The 20,246-nt window shown below is 42.6% G+C and overlaps 1 protein-coding gene across 2 annotated transcripts in view; it reads left to right on the top strand.

Annotated features, from left to right (window-relative positions):
• Nucleotides 1-20,246, top strand: part of LOC117402053 (cAMP-specific 3',5'-cyclic phosphodiesterase 4B) — a 218,201-nt gene that overhangs the window by 28,851 nt on the left and 169,104 nt on the right. For both annotated transcript variants that reach the window (XM_059007870.1, XM_059007871.1), the window contains one exon: nucleotides 12,418-12,653. In XM_059007870.1, coding sequence (XP_058863853.1) covers nucleotides 12,418-12,653 — 236 coding nt within the window. The remainder of the gene's footprint in view (nucleotides 1-12,417; nucleotides 12,654-20,246) is intronic.

The raw sequence follows: 20,246 nt of genomic DNA, 5'->3' as shown, positions 1-20,246 counted from the left end.
TCTGTCTGGGCATCCTCAGCTGAAGCCCCAGCTTCCTCTTTCATGTTCATGCTCTGTCTGCGCACCGCCAGCCTCCAGCATCCCTGAGACTTGGAAGGTTGACAGGCAGCAAAGCCGTGCCTGGTGCTTGGGGCTGGCGCTCGACAACATGGAGATAAAAGCAGGCTGCTCCCCGTCTGATCCTGTCGACAGCTTTGCAAGCTGGCAGCACAGTCTTGACTCAGGGTTGGGGCTCCTCTCAGCTTGAAACACCCCATGGTGTTTCACACTTGCCAAGGTTAAACTATAGGAAACTGTGTTGGCAAGTGCCTTTTTCAGTGAACTGGACTGTATATGTACAGCTATGGCTAAAGGTTTTCCCTATAGAATGAACTCATGTTGCTTCATAAAGTCCAACGAAAGCTGCTGAATAATGTTACGCTAAAATATTGAATGACATACCACAGCTTTGTAGTTTCCCATCACAGTTTGTAGTTTGGCACAGAGTCAAGCTGATTATTCAGTATTTGATTTTGATTGTTTTTTTGGTCCAGGTTAAGGGACTGCGTTGGTGAAGCGCCTCTTTTGTCCTGCCAATCATATGGCAAACCACGACGAATTGTGCCAAAGAATTAGGTGTTCCTTCGGCGCTCTGGACCAGCTGTGTCTGCAAGACCCCTTGTTTAACCTGATTTTGAAGCTCATGCTTTCATAGGTACATATTTAAGAACTTAAGATGCACTGAAGACAAGACCCCCTCACGCACAGTTGTTGGAACAAGGATGGCCAATGGTTTCAAGAGCAGCTGGCTAGATTAAACAGTATATATTTGTATGGGGTGGTTTTAAAGCGTTTTTAAACTATTTATTCTTTACTCTGTGCTGGAGTCTCGGGGTTGAACTCTGTCTCAGCTGTGACAGCCAGCTCTAAATATTAGTGGGAAGATATACAGCAGATGTTCAAATTAACTCTTTCCAAACTGTTTTGGTCTTCAAAAAGCGGACATCTGCACAGTGTCTCCCAACCTTGGTGCATAATTCCCTGGGGTCTGTTTACTACCGTAGTGATCCGTAGCTTCATGCAAAAAGATTTATACGTTAAGTACATTGTAACTATGCATAATAACATTGTAATTATGTGCATGTACACATGTGTTTGCTAAGTAACTACTATGTAACTACACAGTCATTAGAGATACCATGTAAAGGGTTACTATTAAAATATATATTTTTATTGCACTGTACCTTTAAGGAACATTAAAAGTGCAACTGGAGTTCTTTCCTGTTAAGTGAAGCATTAAAACCATATTTAGACTTTTATGGAGTGTGGATTTCTTGGCCTAGTTTCGAAGCGCCTTCTGTTCAGGCAATAAAAACAGACTGCCACACAGGAATTTCATAGAAAACTAATTTAGTTTAATTTTAGTTTTGAGAGTGGAGGGCCTTAGATAAATATAAAGAGAACACCAAGGCTGTAGAAACAAAACAAAAAGTATAATGGAAAACTTTTTTCTTTCATGAGGATCTTGCATTGATTTTTCACATTTTCTTCAAAAGTTGAATCGTTTTTAGAGTACTTTTTAATGCATTGTAAATCACTGAAATCGAATTCTGCAGCCCACCCAAGTGACCTGCATTTCACAGTTCAAACCCGCAAATTGACATTAAAACCTGCAGACCTACGACGGTTTGGTTGATGAAAAAAAAACTAAAAAAAACCTGAAGTTTTTGTCCACTCCATTTATTGATTCATTAATTCAAGTTGCAAATGATATCATTTTAAATTTAACCAGTGTTTGTTTTCTTTTTGTTGATTCAAAATGTAGTTTTAATGATTTAGGTCAGATTGGTTTCCTTGGCATCTTTTTGGATACATTTATAAAATCTCTTCTATGGTCATGTTTCAAACCGAATACATTTCAAGCAGTGTTTGTTTCAATCGTTCGCTTCACAGCAGCATTAAGTAATTCTTGGTTGGGAGGATTAGATTACTGTCCGCTGAGACTACATTGATCATGATAAAAATCAGCCTCAATACCTTCCTCTCTGAGCTTTAATATTAAGATTTCTCTCAGATCAGATGGATGGTTATTGTCGTCTTGCTTTTTTTTTTTGTGACTGTCTATATGTCCTTCAAATTTGACCTTGTGCAAACCTCTCTCCCCACCAATTTGAACACAATCCCTGATGCATTTATCACCCTTAACAATCTTCTTTCACTCAGCAGCCCCCTTCCTTTTTCAGTCCAGTCTGCGTCCCCGGGGGCTCTGATCGGTGTAAATGCATGCGATCAATAAAAAAAAAAAATGCTTTTCAATATTTCTCTTGACACATTTTCTATCTCAGTCGCTGGAAAATACACAGACATGTTTTCCTTTTTCATACAGTGCAAACGTTTTCCAGGTTCTGTGCATTTAACTACTAGGTAAATGCACAGTACTTAGAGACATTTAATATCAAGTGTTACCTTCATTATGAAAGGAAGCATGAAGAGTATTAAAGCATTGTAGAAGCACAGTGACTTTAGGGTGTGAGGATTCTTAAAAACAGCAGCTGCTCGAAGCCTATTGGCAACAAGACAGGCAAACCAAGAGACACAAACGATGTCTGACTTTACTGAGGGGTCCCCCAGGAGTAGAATTTGGAACAGACTGTTTAAAGAAAAAAAAAAGAATCTTCGGCAACCAAGAATCTGATTGGTATTGAACCGTTCCGAACTCCCTTAGAAGCAGCTGCTATGACATCATCTATTAGGGTATGAGTGAGTCTGCAAGGGGTTTATATCGTTCAGGAAGTGCTGTGGGTCTATTCCGCTGGGATTACTGCCTCTGTGTGTCTCTGCCTGCCCCAGGGATTGACTTGAAAGTGATTTGAAAAAGAAAAAAAAGACACTTGTTCATTTCAATCAACAGCAGATCGAAATTCAATCCATTTCAATCGGGACTCTGTCAGTCAAAGCACCAGAGGGAATTTTGGGCTGGCAGAATTCCACCTCTCCACGCTGATGGTGGACGTTACTCTAAATCAACGTCCAGCCCGAAGAACGCGAGAGGAGGGTTTTAAATCACCGACTTCAGAAAAACAAACTGGAGGTAGCCGAATTGATTTTTAGATGGAAATGATATAAAAACGTGATGCTGCACATGTACAGGTGATCTTAGACTTGTGTGTGGGTTGCAGATTGGATTGTAGACTGCAGGTGGAACCGGCTGCAGCCCCAGTTTGATACTGGGAGCGAGAGATTTACAGACTGGTTTCATTATGGAAATGTGGGTCAAAGCCTACAGTACAGAGCCACGGTCAGTTGTGCTCAAGGAAACGTGAAATGTCCCCCCCCCCATCCCTCCCGTACTCCCACTCACAGTTTGTATTCTATAAACAAGTCTCACTCGTACACTGCAAAGGCTTCTCCGGTTTAGACAAGAGCAACGTTGTAATAGGACATCATTTACATCTGTGAGTAGATTCTAAAACACGCCGTGAATATACACTTCATTTCTCAAGAGGCAGATTGACATTCAGGAACAAAACAGGCAATATAAGACACAGCATTGTAAAACAATATACATGCTAATTGCTGCCTTTTTTTGCCATTTGCATAATAAATTAATTGGCTTGTTTACACAAAAAGCATTTGGTACAGACGGCAGGGGCTTCAGCTGTGTTGTATTGTATTTGAGCGTGGGACTGTGTAACAGTAGAAGTCTCCAGTCCAGGCTGCAGTGGTAGAATGATGGCTCCCCTGTACTTGGGATTCTAGTCCGGTGCGCATGCTGATGAAGTGAGGTTTTGCAGCTCTGCTCTTTGCCCTGCGTGACAGTGACTGAAGCCTCAATCACGATGCTTTCCCCTCGAGTGTTTCAGCGCGGCTGGGGCTGTGTTAGCGCTTTCTTCTCTCGCAGCACTGCGGCTCGTGCTGTGTGGACTCGACTGATTTATTCAAAACGACTGCCGGTGTCAGTTTTTATTACCCTTTCAGAAAAGTTATGAAAAATCGAATTCGGGAGTACCAGCTAGCAGAACCATTCAAGCCGAGGGAAGTCGAAGCCACTTCGTGGCTTGGAACTTGGTGTCAGGAGACTAAATTGCAGGCCACTGCAGGGCACAGCAGAGACTTGGGGTTTGATACAGAAACCTCAAACTAGGTCTCCCGGTCTCCTGGAACCATGTTTCAAGCCGCTGTTCCTGAAAAAGTGGCTTTGTGTTCCCTCAGCTTAAGAGATCCCAGCAGATAACAAATTGCTGCGAGTGGACAATCTATATACCCACTGCGGTTCAGCGCTTCTGAAACAAATGATCCCGATCTCCAGCTTCCCCTGGGACCAAGTGCAACTGCTTTCCATTCCCTTCACGCGTAGCAATGAGGTGGAGCGGGGTCGCTCCTGCACAGACACTGATAGCCTCCCCTGCAATGGCCATTCGTAAGGCTATGTTCTTTTCGTTGGTGGCTGCAGTAACTCTGAAGCACTATTACAAGGTAATGAAACTGCGTGACTGTTGTAAACGACTCCTCGGGTCCAGCTGGCGTTTTACCAGGCGGTTGATCATTTTGATGTAACGGCTCTTGGATGTTGCTTTGCAAAGTGAGTTCTGGGCATTCGAAGACAAACTTGTTTTTGGACTGTTTACTCAGTTTTTAAACGGCTCATTTTTACAGTATAATTCTTTAAAATTAAAGCGCTAATTCGGAGAAAACAGCTGCCGTGTCGTTTATCGGTGGGTTTTGTTCTCTTAATGTCCCCCCCCCAAAGTGGACTCCTGGTTTGACAAGGTAATGTGGAGTAATTGTACATTTTTATTCCTGTATTTCTTGGTGGGAAGAGGACCCCTGCTCTGACTTGCCAACCCCGGGCAATCAATTACAGCAGAGTGGCTCAGCCCGCACAGCACGGGGCAGACAGGCAGTGGAGGCAGCAAGCAGCGGGAGATGTCAGAGGCTAAAAATGACTTTGCCACTGCGCCACAGCGGTGGGCTGCAGTTCTCAGCTAGGCACTTAACCCTTTCAGCTCCGATGTAGCAGGCTGCGCTGTGCACAAATTGTAAATGACTGCGTTTATTTGTGAAATCACATCACTAGCTACGTTTTGAAGTGTTTTTCCACGTGGCTATGCCTTTTTATAAAAGTTTCCCCATAGTAAAAGCCTAGCTAAGTGTAATAAAGCATAGTGAAGCATGATAAAGTATAGGTAGCAAAGAATAGTGTGGTAAAGCATATTAATAAACATGGCAAGCCAGGGTAAACTATAGTAAATGCACAGTATAACCATGGGAAAAAGTATGGGGGGGAAAACTGCAAAAACACCGCGGTAAACATTTAGAAGGGTGAAGCGGGTGCCGGCACAGAACGAAACGCTTGAAACGCTACAGCCCAGAATTTTTAATGAGGAATTTCACGCTTCGTTTTCAATTAACATTTAGATGAGAGGGCTAACGGGAGACGCATGGTGTTTGTGTCTGTGGCTGGCACCCCTCCATTTCAGCTTGGAACTACAGGCTGTTGTAATTAAGTTGCCTCTGTTAGACTGCAGGTTACCTGAGCCATATTACACCTTTTTAAATGTAACAGCATCATAACTGAAACTTATCTGTGTGCACCTATAGCATGGGGCAGCAGTGTGGAGTAGTGGTTAGGGCTCTGGACTCTTGACCGGAGGGTCGTGGGTTCAATCCCAGGTGGGGAACACAGCTGCTGTACCCTTGAGTAAAGTACGTTACCTAGATTGCTCCAGTAAAAAACCCAACTGTATAAATGAGTAATTGTATGTCAAAATAATGTGAGATCTTGTAACAATTGCAAGTCTTCCTGGATAAGGGCGTCTGCTAAAAAATAAATAATAATAATAATGGCCAAAAGTTTTGCATCACCTAGGGGAAAAAAAAAAAAAAAAGATTTAGCATCACGTAATCATACTGTCTACCAGAAGCCATAACAGTACAGTATTTCATGTTAGATTTCGAAATGTCAGGTTTTTTTGTTAAGTAAAAACTACAAAGCGGTATGTCATTAATATACGTTAACGTAACATTATTCAGCAGGTTTCATTCGACTTTATGAAGCAAAATGAGTTAATTCTATAGGGTGATGCAAAACACAGCACTACATCTTACTGGGGTCCAACTACATTACGAGACTTCTTTTTTTTATTTTTAGTTTGACAGCTTGATACATACAGCTGTGCTTTTGCCACAGTCTGTCATTACCTTTGTGAGCTGTTCTGGTACAGGAGTGTAATACATGAGTAATAGCTGTACTGCATGTACGAGGCATGATACATTGAGCCAAAAATAATACACTGCCCTGTGTTTCCCTGCTCCATGAGCTTTTACAGGAGCGTGACGTCTGCTGTGCAGTATGTGTGTTCAGTTATAAAGCTGATTGAACTGGGAATGCAGTGGCAGGTTCGGGGCATGTCCAACCAAGTCTGGAGCTGTGGAACAGAAAACGGGGGTCAGAAATCTAAGAGGACTTTTGATTGCCTTCAGTGAGTTTTTATACCAGTCTGTAGCTATATAGAAACCAAATGATTATTTTTTTTCTGGGATGTACACAAAGGATTTTGATGTTTAACAAAATCATTATTTAATCAGTTTTAAAAAAACAATGTTTAATTTTTGTACACTGCAGTTATACCTCCTTTCAAACATCCAGGATATATCTGTGTATCTCTGTAGCTATCCATTCATCCATCCATCTATCTATATTCTTGAATACAGGGCTGCAGTGTGGAGTAGTGGTAGTGGTTAGGGCTCTGGACTCTTGACCGGAGGGTCGTGGGTTCAATCCCAGGTGGGGGACACTGCTGCTGTACCCTTGAGCAAGGTACTTTACCTAGATTGCTCCAGTAAAAACCCAACTGTATAAATGGGTAATTGTATGTAAAAATAATGTGATATCTTGTAACAATTGTAAGTCGCCCTGGATAAGGGTGTCTGCTAAGAAATAAATAATAATAATAATAATAATAATATGAGCTATGTGAACGTCCATGCATTTGGTGCATGCAGAAAATTCTAAATGAGCTTCCCCTTTAAGAATCTTGCCCACATTTAGGTGTGTGTCGAGGTAAAATCCCATACTAATCCCATAAAAAGTTAAGTTTACCCCAGTGTTTCAGTTAAACTCACGCCCTCCATTTACATTGCTTTGTGCTTTAATTTTCCTTTTACTGTACTGCAGTCTGCAATGCCGTTATTAACATATCCGGAGGTAATCTTGATAATGGATACTTGAAAACCGAATTAAAATGTTCCATTGTAAAAGCAAAGCAAATTGTAACAAAGCACAGTGAAAGCACATGGTTAATGCATAGTATAACCATCAGGAAAAAAACTGCTAAAATACGATGCAAAAATGCCGTGGTAAACTTTTATAAGGACGGGGACACATTTGAAGACAGCCTGACAGGCATACCTAGCCCAAACATGAACAGGCAGCCTAGTCCCCAAGCGAGGGTCTCTGCCCTGGTGTAAATGGAGCAGACCCGCTGGAATGGGTGGATTGTAATTAGCTATAGTCTTGGACAACACACTCGTCTAAAATAAGATTGGGGGAGTCAAGGATTAGTGCTAATCACTCTCTGTGAAACCAGCTGGAAACCTACAGCCCTGTACAAATCCACCTGTGTGTCTCTCCTCGGTGACTGCAGCATTGTCGATTAGGGACTCCGGGGTTCATCGTATTGGTATTTCAGTTCAGTGGAGCTGTAATTCCTCTTTGTGTGTGTGTGGAGGAGCGCTGTGGCTTATAACAAGTGATTGTTGCGGATCTGGAGCGGAGGAGAAGAGACGCTCTTAATCATTTGTCTGCACACCCCTGTCTGCGCGTGAGAGAAGATGGATTTTCTCCCCCTGTTTCTGCTTGCCTGGCATTAGCAATGTTTCGCTGTCTGTCTTCCCCTGATGGGATTTTTGGCCATGCCGTATTGTGGTGATGTCTTCTGCATGTGTCGGATTCCTATTAGAAAATCTGTAAGCATTGAATAGCAGCAGCCCCAGCCGATTATTTCCGGATTATGCTTGATGAACAATGCAATCATATTTCTAATGCCAATCTGTCCCTTTCTTACATGGCAAGGCCCGTGAGATGTTGCTTGTTTTGTATTGTCGATACACACGGAATGCATTGAAAGTGAATGACAAGGACATGCTGAGCCGATTCTAAGTAACTTTGCCTTCATTTTTTTTGGTACATTCTAATCTGTTCAGAAGCGACTGGGGAATCTTATAGAAAATATGATGATAAAGGAATGACCTTCACTGGTAAAGCAGTGGGACTGCAGTGTCAATTAACATGCAGTGTCAATAGTAGCACAGTGGCTTTTTAAATCTTTAAGCCAGGGCTGGACACGAACCGCAAACCATACGGTTCAAAGGAGAACGTCTTACCCAGCTCTGTACTCTACAGGCAAGTGTGTGTCTCCTGCTGACGTCAGTATTATTAACTCATCAGCCGCTGGGAGGAGATCTGCTGAAGTTTACAAGGTGGATAATTAACCCCTTAAGGTACACAAGGAATGGAGTGGTTGTGCGAACGGTTTCTTCTTCCATTTGAGAGCGACTCGAGCATCACGAGGAGGAAACTGGCCATTTGGATCTCGCCTGTCTGTAAACCCTGTTTCGTGCGCCTCTTTGCAAAACTAAGAAAGTTAGCATTGTTTTTATTTGTGGCACGCTTATGTCCTGTTATACCTTAAAGGGTTAACTCGACAGTAAAACCAAGAATGGATGACACTGCTATGCAATGGGAGTCTTACTTCCACCCCTGCTGCAGGGCCAAAAATGTGAGATTACAAGACTGCACCTGAGCATATTCTAAATTTAAAAAAAACACAAGCTCTGATGCTCAGCGGTCTCTTCCCAGTCATCAAATAAACAGACAAATACACAAACAAATAAAGAAGCTGGTCCCCTTCTGTAAGTGCTGGCATGTTTCCTAAGTGGTGTTAATTTCCGACTCGGAGTTTTTGCCTGTGAACTTCTTCAGTGCTGACGACGAAGCAGGAGCGAGAGCTTGCTGTAAGCGGGTCTGAGAAGGAAGTAAAGACTGCTGCCAGACAGTTTGTCACATTGGACAGTGGTGATGCACAGCGTAGCTGACATGTGTCCGCACCTATTAGAGGGGGGTGCAGCTGCAAAGCAGTCAGACTGACCGAGCAGCGCCCATCGCAGCTCTTCAGGAACTCCAGACTGCTCTTGAAGGCTGAACTCTGGAGGTCTTTTAGGAGGTTTATCAGACCAGGAAAAGACATGTGCAGCACAGCTATGGCCAAACGTTTTGCATCACCCTATAGAATTAACGTGTTTTGCTTCATGAAGTCGAGTGAAACCTGCCAAATGATGTTATGTTAACATATTGAATGACACACCGCTTTGTAGTTTTCCCCCATATACTTCACAAAAAAACTGACAAAAATTGAAAAGATGTGATGTTTCGAAATCGAACATGAAATACTGTTCTGCTATTACGGCTTTCTTCCGGTAGACTTTTGCGATATTAATTTGTGCTTTCATTGATTACATGATGTTAAATAAAAGATCTAAACTATGTTGATATAGTTTCTTTTTATTAAGTGAATGTCTCAATGCTTTAAAATTCTAGGTGATGCAAAACTGCACAGTGAAAGCTCTCTATGAAGCCCAGGCAGGAGACCAACAAAACGTGACCTTAATATTGAAGGAGAATTAGCATTGAACAGATATGGGGTCCAGTCCTGATTTCACAACATGCATGGTGAATATGTGGACCTGATTCAACATGCCAGCATGTATGAACGAAATTCATCCATACTGTAGGGATGGGCCCCTTGCGCTATCCGACGTCAATAAAATCATTTTTGTAATTGATTTTTTTTTTTTTGGTGACCCCCCAAGGTATTGTCAGTTATTGATTTCCTCTGTCTGTCTTTCTTATAGATAAATATATAGGTTTGAAAGGAGGTGTAACCGCAGTGCAACAAAATATTATTATTTATTTATTTTTTGCATGTACACAAAAGGTTTAAATGATTAAAAAAATATTTTATTTCAGGACGTTTCGGACCAAAGTCCTTCTTCAGCTGTGTGGAAAGAAAATTAAACACAGTGCAGTAAACTTTTTTTCAAGAATTCTGTGGATGATGAGGTCATGATTATGTCAGAACAGAATGTTCATTCCCAGAGGTTCCAAAGCTTCCAAAGAGATTCCTAGCTTGCTGATAAACTCGCGTTCCCTTTTAGTTTCCAAGCAGCATGTGTTCCACAGCACTGACTGATCCCACAGACGGTAATGTATATGTATATATAGATCTCACACTGCTGAATACATCACCGTCTGTTGGCACAGGAAAGCTATTACACATTCAAGCAAGAGACAGGGCTGTACAGTAAACTCATTTTTTACTATTACAGTCCGGTCGAGCCCCACTGAAGTTTGTAAGTTTGAATGGACTGGCTGCAATTCTGTGCATCTGACGGCTCCAGTGCCATTTTAAACCAGCCTTGGTTCACGTGTAATTGCATTGCTGTTAATGGAAGCCAGACCTAATGAAACCAGACAGCCTATATAATTAAAATGGAATAATGGGTTTTTAAAGCAAGAGTGGTGGGGGAGTTAATAGAATCAGGTGTCTTAGTTTCTTACTAAACATCTATTAGCAGTCCTTTCAGTGAATTAATGCCTGTGAAGTTGGAGAGGAAAAAGTATCGATCGGAGTCTGCTGTTGACTTCCTGACACTAACACAATTATTTCTGGTTTACAGACAAAAGGGGTTTATTTTTCACCAGAGACACTAACAGATTGCTTTTCTGACATGGCAAGAGAGTTTATTGACTTATCAAAAAAAAAAAAAAAAAACTACACACACAAATAAGAACAAAAGCCATTTGGGAAAGAAAGAAATAAAGAAAGCACCAAGACAAATCTGCCTTACTGTCCAGATACCCAGTCCTTCTGGCAAATACTGTTCTGTGCTGTGTCATTAGGGATGGGGATTGAGTGCTCTAGTATTGAATTATTATTATTATTATTATTTATTTCTTAGCAGACGCCCTTATCCAGGGCGACTTACAATTGTTACAAGATATCACATTATTTCACATTATACAGATATCACATTATTTTTACATACAATTACCCATTTATACAGTTGGGTTTTTACTGGAGCAATCTAGGTAAAGTACCTTGCTCAAGGGTACAACAGCAGTGTCCCCCACTGGGGATTGAACCCACAACCCTCTGGTCAAGAGTCCAGAGCCCTAACCACTACTCCACACTGCTGCCCATGACAGTATGAATGACAGTACTAGCCTGCAGGTACAGCTTTAATAATGTAGCTACATGCAGAATATCAGCTATACGTGGTGATCTGATTCAAGCATTCAAAATCCTAAAAGGTATAGACAATGTCGACCCAGGGGACTTTTTCGACCTGAAAAAAGAAACAAGGACCGGGGGTCACAAATGGAGATTAGATAAAGGGGCATTCAGAACAGAAAATAGGAGGCACTTTTTTTACACAGAGAATCGTGAGGGTCTGGAACCAACTCCCCAGTAATGTTGTTGAAGCTGACACCCTGGGATCCTTCAAGAAGCTGCTTGATGAGATTCTGGGCTCAATAAGCTACTAACAACCAAACGAGCAAGATGGGCTGATTGGCCTCCTCTTGTTTGTAAACTTTCTTATGTTCTTTTTATGTTTGTCTAAATGACATAGGGTCTGATTTGATCAACCTACTGTATACCACTACTCACTCGGTAGAAAAACGATGTCTGCTCAACCAGCATTAAAAGCTAAACCGTACATTTCACTGGAGAACACGCTCCAGCACAGAACTTACTGCATACACCTGCTTACACCGGGGCAGCAGTGTGCAGTAGTGGTTAGGGCTCTGGACTCTGGAATTTTTAATGAGGAATTTCACGCTTCGTTTTCAATTAACATTTAGATGAGAGGGCTAACGGGAGACGCATGGTGTTTGTGTCTGTGGCTGGCACCCCTCCATTTCAGCTTGGAACTACAGGCTGTTGTAATTAAGATGCCACAGTTAGACTGCAGGTTACCTGAGCCGTATTACAGCTTTTTAAATGTAACAGCATCATAACTGAAGCTTATCTGTGTGCACCTATAGCATGGGGCAGCAGTGTGGAGTAGTGGTTAGGGTTCTGGACTCTTGATCGGAGGGTCGTGGGTTCAATCCCAGGTGGGGGACACTGCTGCTGTACCCTTGAGCAAGGTACTTTACCTAGATTGCTCCAGTAAAAACCCAACTGTATAAATGGTAATTGTATGTAAAAATAATGTGTAAAAAAATAATGTGATATCCTGGATAAGGGTGTCTGCTAATAAATAAATAAATAATAATAATAATAATAATAATAATAATATAGCGATGCACATTATGACCCTGCAATCCCCTGTAACAGCCGAATACTCTGTTCTTTCTCTCTCTTTCTCTGACAGAGGAGTAAGGACATCCTGGACCCTGGCTGCTACAGTCGCTCGTACACCTCGGGCAGCACGCTGGGGGCAGACCTGAGGAGGGGAAGGCGCAAGCTGTCTGGGAGCCTGCAGGTGCCATCCTGCAGACCACGGGACAGGGCCCGCTCCCCCGAAATCCTGGACAGCGTCCCCAGACCCACCACCCTGTCGCTCTGCATCCCGCCGCGTATCGCCATCACTCACGCTGATCCAGACAGGTAGGGCATGGTGCGAGCTCTCGGAAGGAGAGTGAGGCGGGGGTGTTGTTCAGGGAATTGTCCCAGGTGAGAAGTATGGCTGTTTACTGCACCCAGTAGAGACTTTTATAAGAATATACAGTAAGGACATTCGGTCCCGTCAATGCTCATATGGTTGCTAGTAGCTGATTGAAGTTGGTCTTTAAGGATCCCAGTGATTCAGCAACCAAAACATGACTAGGTAATCCGTCCCTGTACAGCTATGGCCAAAAGTTTTGCATCACCTAGAATTTTAGGATTGAGACACAATTAAATAAACTATATTAACATCACTTTGATCTTTTATTTAACATCATGTCATCAAAGAAACTACAAAATGATATCGCAAAGGTTTACCGGAAACCATAATAGTGGTAGAGTATTTCAAAATGATTTCGAAAATGTCACATTTTTCATTGACAGTTTTTCATTAAGGGTATGGAAAACTACAAAGCGCTATGTAATTCAAAATGTTAACGTAACATTATTCAGCAGGTTTCATTCGACTTTATGAAGCTAAATGAGTTAATTCTACAGGGGGATGCAAAACCTTTGGCCAGAGCTGTATGGCCCACAAAGCATTAGGTTTAAAATGCATTGAAGTCAATGGGAAACTCTCCCTAAGGTACAGTATCTATAGAATATGGGAAATAAATGTACAGAAATCCATTGACAGAAAATATTGTGAAAGTCACTTTATACCTAGGAGGTAAAATGCAGTGAAGACCAGGGTCTTAATGCTGTTAGGTCTGCACCTAATAAAAATGAGACTACTGTCTTGCTAACAGAAATTCTTGTCAGCTGTGAGTTCTAAATCATGCATCCTGTACCAAAAATACAGCAGTTGATCTCTGTGTGCAGCGTTTACCACGCCTGTGGAAAGTTTGATTGATTGTCGATTTATCGGCACTGCTGTTTATTTCTTTTTTTTGAACCCTTCCCCATTGTGTCTGAGAGCTTTTACCTTGCACTTAATACATGTGTCGATATTTTGAGGATTTGTGTTGTATCTTCAAAAGCATTGCAGTAAATAGCGTTGTACTTTGACTATATCAAATTTAAATATATATTTTAAAAAAAACACATTAAAACATGACCTTTTTCATGCAAGGTTTTACGGTTTTCATTATTAAATATCTAGTCACACCTTTGAGGTAAATTGCATTTGTAGTTAAACAAAGGCTTGCTGTCTTTATTTATTTTATTTTTTTTGGGGGGGGGGGGGGGGGTGGGATTTATCGACACGTTTACAACTCCTAACCTGCTGTTACTGAACTGGTTGCTTAAAAATTATATAAAGTATCAAAGGGTGCATTGATTTACAGTAGCTGAGATAAAATCCTCTTCCAGATTGTTCAGCATATTCTGTAACACTTGATCGAACACACTTTAGCAGCCCCCCCTGCAGCCGAAACATTGGTGAAAATTGAGGAGGCTGTGACAAGATTGTGTGTCAATACTAATGCCATTCCGATGTCTGGCACAACTATGACTCAGTATTGGTGGGTGGGTGGGTTGTGAGTGTAGCTTGAAGAAACTTGTATTGCAATAGCAAAAACTTGCTTGAGTGGTTGTGTGGGAAACGGAACATATTTGATTATTCCGAGGGACACAAACCATTGTCCTTTAGTGCCATTCCATTAAAATAAACTGTGTTTGTTAAACCAATGAGTCAGTCAATATCAGGGTAATGGAAAGCCCAAGATGTTTTGCTTGAGGGTTTGTAATAGCTTTCAGATCCAAGGTACAGGAGATTGTGTGTGTATGAGGAGGGGGAGAGGGGGGGAGAGAGGGGGGGGGGAGAGGGGGGGAGAGAGGGGGGGGGGGAGAGGGGGGGAGAGAGGGGGGGGGGGAGAGAGAGGGGGAGGGGGAGGGGAGGGGGAGGGGGAGGGGGGGAGGGGGGGGGAGGGGATGGGGAGGGGGGGGAGGGGGGGAGAGAGAGGGGGAGAGAGGGGGGGAGGGGGAGAGAGAGAGGGGGGAGGGGGGGAGACAGAGGGGGGGAGAGAGAGAGGGGGAGGGGGGAGGGGGAGAGAGAGAGGGGGGGAGGGGGGAGAGAGGGGGGGAGGGGGAGGGATGGAGAGAGAGGGGGGAGGGGGGGAGAGAGAGGGGGGAGGGGGGAGGGGGAGACAGAGGGGGGGAGAGAGAGAGGGGGGGGAGAGAGAGGGAGGGGGGGGAGAGAGGGGGGGGAGAGAGGGGGAGAGAGGGGGAGAGAGAGGGAGAGGGGGGAGAGAGGGGGGGGGAGAGAGGTGGGAGAGGGGGGAGAGGGGGGATAGGGAGAGGGGGGGAGGGGGAGAGAGGGGGGAGAGGGAGAGGGGGGGGAGAGAGAGAGAGAGAGAGAGAGGTAGAGGGAGAGGGGGGGATCATTCAAAAACAGCTCTCTATCCAAGGAGAATCAGGATCCAACAGGATTCACATCAATCACTCGAAATACTTCATAAAGAAGAAAAGCAATTGATAATTCAAGGAATTGATAAAGCAGGGTACATTTGCCCTTGTGTAGAAAAGATGTATGTTCTGGAACAACATTGATAGTGTTTAGATATTGTTAAGAAAACGCAGAGCGCAGAGTTCACAAACACACACACACACAGTTAGGTAAGATATATAAGACAGACAGTCATTAACGTGAGGGAGACAAGTTACCTGAATCCTTACCTGATGACAGACCGTACCTGAGCTTTCTCCCAGAACATTAGGTAACCGTTATCTGACTTCTGTTTGTAACTAGGTGCTGTATGTTTAAGCTACATGTGTGTAACTTTTGAATATTAAAATCAACATAGCAATTGTTATCGTGTGCACTGATCTGCAGACATCCGATTCGTCGCCTTGCAATTTATTTATTTGTTTATTTTTACAAGACGATGGAAGTGGGTGACCTTTAAAAAAAGCAGGGAAGGAAGGAACATCAATAAGCTTCTATATATAAACTTTGGCAGATCGATTAATTGATTGATTACGGATTGACAGGGGACCCTTGTCCTGACTCAGGAAACACGCATAGCTTAATTTCGAGCAAAAAAATCGGAAGAAATGAAATAGTGAAAACACAAACTCGTCTTTCTTGCTCTGTAAGCAACACTCCTGAGTGCTTAATCATACATGGAAAAAATTTAGGGGCACTCCAGTGATTTGTGTGCCATTAAAGGTTACTCAGGTGCATTCATGATGACTGCAATAGTAATCCCTGTTACACTAGAATTACACAACGCAGATAGAAACTGCTGCTGGGGCATGTTTCTGTTTGCATTAGTTACTGTACGCGTTTGATTACAGGTCGTGCTTACCTATGTTTCGTCACATGCTGGTATGGATTTTTATATTGCATGCTTTGTACGTGAGCCTTTCGTTTTATGCTGAAAGATTCCTACTGGCTGCACTCTAGCACGGCAGCAGAGATGTGCTATGTGTGTGTGTTCAACAGTAACTTGTGAGATTTATATAGAACAGCGGTTGGCCCTTGAGCTCCATTTCAGTCCTTGTTCCAGTTGGGTCTTAAATTCGTTAATTGACCCTTAACGGGTTTAATGAACTCTTTTATGGCTGCTTGAACGACCCGGAGTGAACTGGAATGAACCTCAACGTGGATGTGTAGCATCAATGAAGTTTGAATGTTGGTAACTAAGGGGCCTATCCCGTCAGTGTCTCCCTAGAGAGATTTGGGAATTCAATGAATATTGGATGCCTAACGGGCAAAGTTCTGTGATGCCATTACTCCTTCTGCTCCCTGTCTGTGACATGAGATGAGGTTAAAAGCTCTATACCAGGGCTGGCCAACCCTGGTATAGAGCCACAATCCTGCAGTTTTTCCGGGGATCATTAATGGCTAAAGACCTGGAAAAAAAAAACAGTTAGTGTCGACCAAGTAAGAAAATAAAGTAATTGAGAACTCGGGTGGAACGAAAACCAGAAAACCCTGCAGCTCTCCAGGACCAGGGTTGGCCACCCCTGCTCTGTAAATGCAGGCAAGCCCGTCTCTTTTGCATAGCGGTTAAGGCACTCGCTAGCGGTTTTCAGGGTCGCCGGTTCGCGTCCAGCCTCCATCCTGTTACGGACGCATCCTGACGATCTCCTAAATGCTGTACAAGCAGCATCCGCAGGACTGAAGAATCCTACTGTTTGCATACAGCATGTCTCCTGCATACAGGTGGCTCTTACTGTTGCTATCAGCCTGCCCGGGGGTTTCAGTACCTGAAAGCTAATCCTGAGGTTTCCTAGGGATACGTGGATGCATTAGACACCAGAACAGCAATAAATGCAAAGGGTTTAGTGAACTTAATGGCAGGCTAATGAGTTATGAAAACAGCTCACTCACGAGCTGGCCATTATGTATATATTTTATTCACCACAGCATCTGGCTTTATTATCATACATTAGCTCACACAGAGCTGTTAAATCCCATTTACTTTCTTTAACTCGGCTCCCCTTTTGAAACGCAGCACCATTGAGGTTTTTTGTGGTCAGATCCCATCAAACGTGCTGTAATGTCACGGCTTCTCCTAATAGCAGACTCTCTGAGTAAAGAAACCTTTACTCAATTAATAGGAAGCTTGATAGCTTGTAATGTTTTAGAATGATGCTGTACCACTAATGCAGTAATACTAAAAATTACAAAAAATAAAAATAAAGGACAAAAAGAAAATGCAGTTGTAATTGTAAAATACTAACGATAAAAAAAGTTATTTTTTTTGTAAAAATACGTTTTTAATCTTGATTTATAAAAACAGGAAGAGTCCCAGCTTCCCTGACAGATGTAAGGCAGAGCATCCCATAATTTAGAAGCATTGCAAGCTTTTAGCTTCCCAGAAAGGTGTGCTGGAAACTTGGCTTCCATTGTTACAGCCTGTCCCATTTCTAAGACAAACAAGAGCAGCAAAGTGTGTGAGGACAGATACTTCAAAGTTCACTGATCGCCATGTGCATGTGTGTGCATGTGTGAGGCTCTCCCAATGGTTGCCTGGCAACATGACTTTGACAGTTCTAACCTGTACACATGCTTGGGTTGGCAACCCTAGAGAGCTTTAGCTACGGGCCAGTTAGAAGTACTGTAATTCTTTAAAATCTACTGGCTGCTGGTTTTAGCATTACATCTGTATTATAGAGTTTAGTTACTTTGCAGTGCTCTTGTAATAGAGTGGTGAGGGTATGGAATGGGCTACCTAGTAATGTTGAGGCAGAATCACTGGGATCCTTTAAGACCCAACTTGACAAAGTGGTTCTGAGATCAATCAGCTACTAGGAACCAGACGAGCTTAGATAGGCCTCCTCTCGTTCGTATATTTTCTTATGTTCTTACCTTACATAAACAGCAATGTGTCCCTGTATCATTGCTCTTTATATATTAACTTCATAGCAGAACATGGACACTGTGTGTGTGTGTGGCGGGGATCAGATATATGATATCCATGCACAACTAGAAAAGCTTGTTGAAAACTGATAAGTAGTTCAATTTTATCTTGAATATGCAAAAAACTAAATTGTTCAAGCCACAAAAAGGAGACAGTTAGTTAAATGCTTTTCTCATATTCCTCCATTCTTCTGGAGCACCCTCTGAGTTTAAACAGTAATGTGAACCGGTAAATGTTAATACATGCAGCACATGTCATGTTTCTTTCCCCATTTCAGCGCTAATTAGTTGGCAGAGAATCGGGATGCTGAGTTAAGGTCATTGTTGGTCCCTCTGTAATCAGTTATTTATGAGTTTTTACCGTCTAAAAATAACGCTTGAGTTTCTCATGCTTGGTTGTCATTTGCAGATTCTGCTTATTTAAATTGCTTTACAAACAAAACAAAAAAAACACACACACGACAATAGGAAACCGTTGCCTTTGAAAGCCTGGAGGGGTATTAACTCACGCTGTTTCTGCGGTTTTATGTTTAGCATGCTCACATCAGCTTGCAGGCAGCAACAGGAATCACACACTTGAAAGATCGCCTGGTAATTAAAAAAAACTTTGCAACAGCTGAAGATCGCATTAAGCCGCTGTATTTCTTGGGAGCAACACCTAAACGAAATGACGGGACACGCTGGGTTTGCATGAGACGTTTACACCAGACGTGTGCCGAGCACTGGTAGTCACAACCGACCTGACTGGGTCATCCCATTCCCAGCCACTGTGTTTTAATGAAACCGTTGCTGTTGAGACAGAAGCGGCAGAAATTTCGATCTCATAATTCTGTGATAAATGGTTGAAACACTTTAGAGCAATCCCCACTGGGTTAGTGCTGCTTGTTTGTGTTTCTTAAACTGAATAATGTAAACCAGGCATTATCAGTGTGATACAACCATTACAGACGTTTACTAAGTTTGCATGGAAATTCTGCAGTGTTTGCTTGCTTTTGCCTTGGTTACAGTGTAGCATTCATGACAGTTTGCCCTGGTTATTTTTTTTAATAAGCTTTACCGTACATACCTCTGTTGGTTTAAGCATTTACTATGCTTTATTACTGTTTGCTACACTTTTACTTCATTATTATTTTCTTAGCAGACGCCCTTATCCAGGGCGACTTACAATTGTTACAAGATATCACATTATTTTTACATACAATTACATTATTTTTTACACATTATTTTTTACATACAATTACCCATTTATACAGTTGGGTTTTTACTGGAGCAATCTAGGTAAAGTACCTTGCTCAAGGGTACAGCAGCAGTGTCCCCCACCTGGGATTGAACCCACGACCCTCCGGTCAGGATTCCAGAGCCCTAACCACTACTCCACGCTGCTGCCCTATGGGAAACAGATTACAATCTGAAGAGGGTACGCCTCCCAACATGTACAATTCACAGAAAATAAATGATGTTTAGATCTAAATGAAGCCTCTGAAGTCGGGGGAAATGCAGTCATTCCCTCAGACCCCATCTGCAGAAATCTGGAACAGTGCGGTTCCCCCAGTTTGATTTCAACAAACGCAAGACAGATTGAGAAGAGGAAAGAAACCTCAGCACTGTTGTATAATCAGGAGTGTACACACGCAAGTCAGTTGCCTTTGTCGAAATGCTTTCTAGTTGGATCTGTTTGCTGTTTGTCCCGTTTCGGCTTGCTGTGTCTGCTTCCAGACAGAAACGAATGTGTATCCGTTGGAAATCTGAAGCGATTTGCCGTTCCGAGTCAAGCGTGACCATCTCAACCCAACGCACGCACTTTCACTGGAGCGTAAAAATCGCTCGTCTCTTCGAAACCCTCAAAGAGGGAGGAATGCATTGGCATGCATCCCAAACAGCATGTCTGAAGGGACTGGAAGATTATATTTAAGTTGGAGTGCAAACCAACGCTTTGAAATCCGTCCTATCACAGTACCTTCAACGTTATGTATAGTGTTGAGGATCTTTTAGGTTCTTTAGTTGTTTTTTACATCAATTCAGGATGTGTTAATATTTAAGATCTACAGTTAAACCACTGCACCCTGTTGCCTTTGCTGTAGGTCACATGATCTGATTGCAACTAGACCATTGGTGGTGTAGGTTGGAATTACGACACATGACTAGGTACCAGGAAGTAACTTCATCAAAAGTGTTGTCCTTGAAACACTATGTATAGACCAGTGGTCTCCAATCCTACTCCTGGAGGG

The sequence above is a fragment of the Acipenser ruthenus genome, chromosome 36 (genome assembly GCF_902713425.1).
Source record: "Acipenser ruthenus chromosome 36, fAciRut3.2 maternal haplotype, whole genome shotgun sequence".
Classification (NCBI taxonomy): Eukaryota; Metazoa; Chordata; class Actinopteri; order Acipenseriformes; family Acipenseridae; genus Acipenser; species Acipenser ruthenus.
The sequence above is the reverse complement of the archived record's forward strand: the minus strand, read 5'-3'. Positions and strand labels throughout refer to the sequence as shown.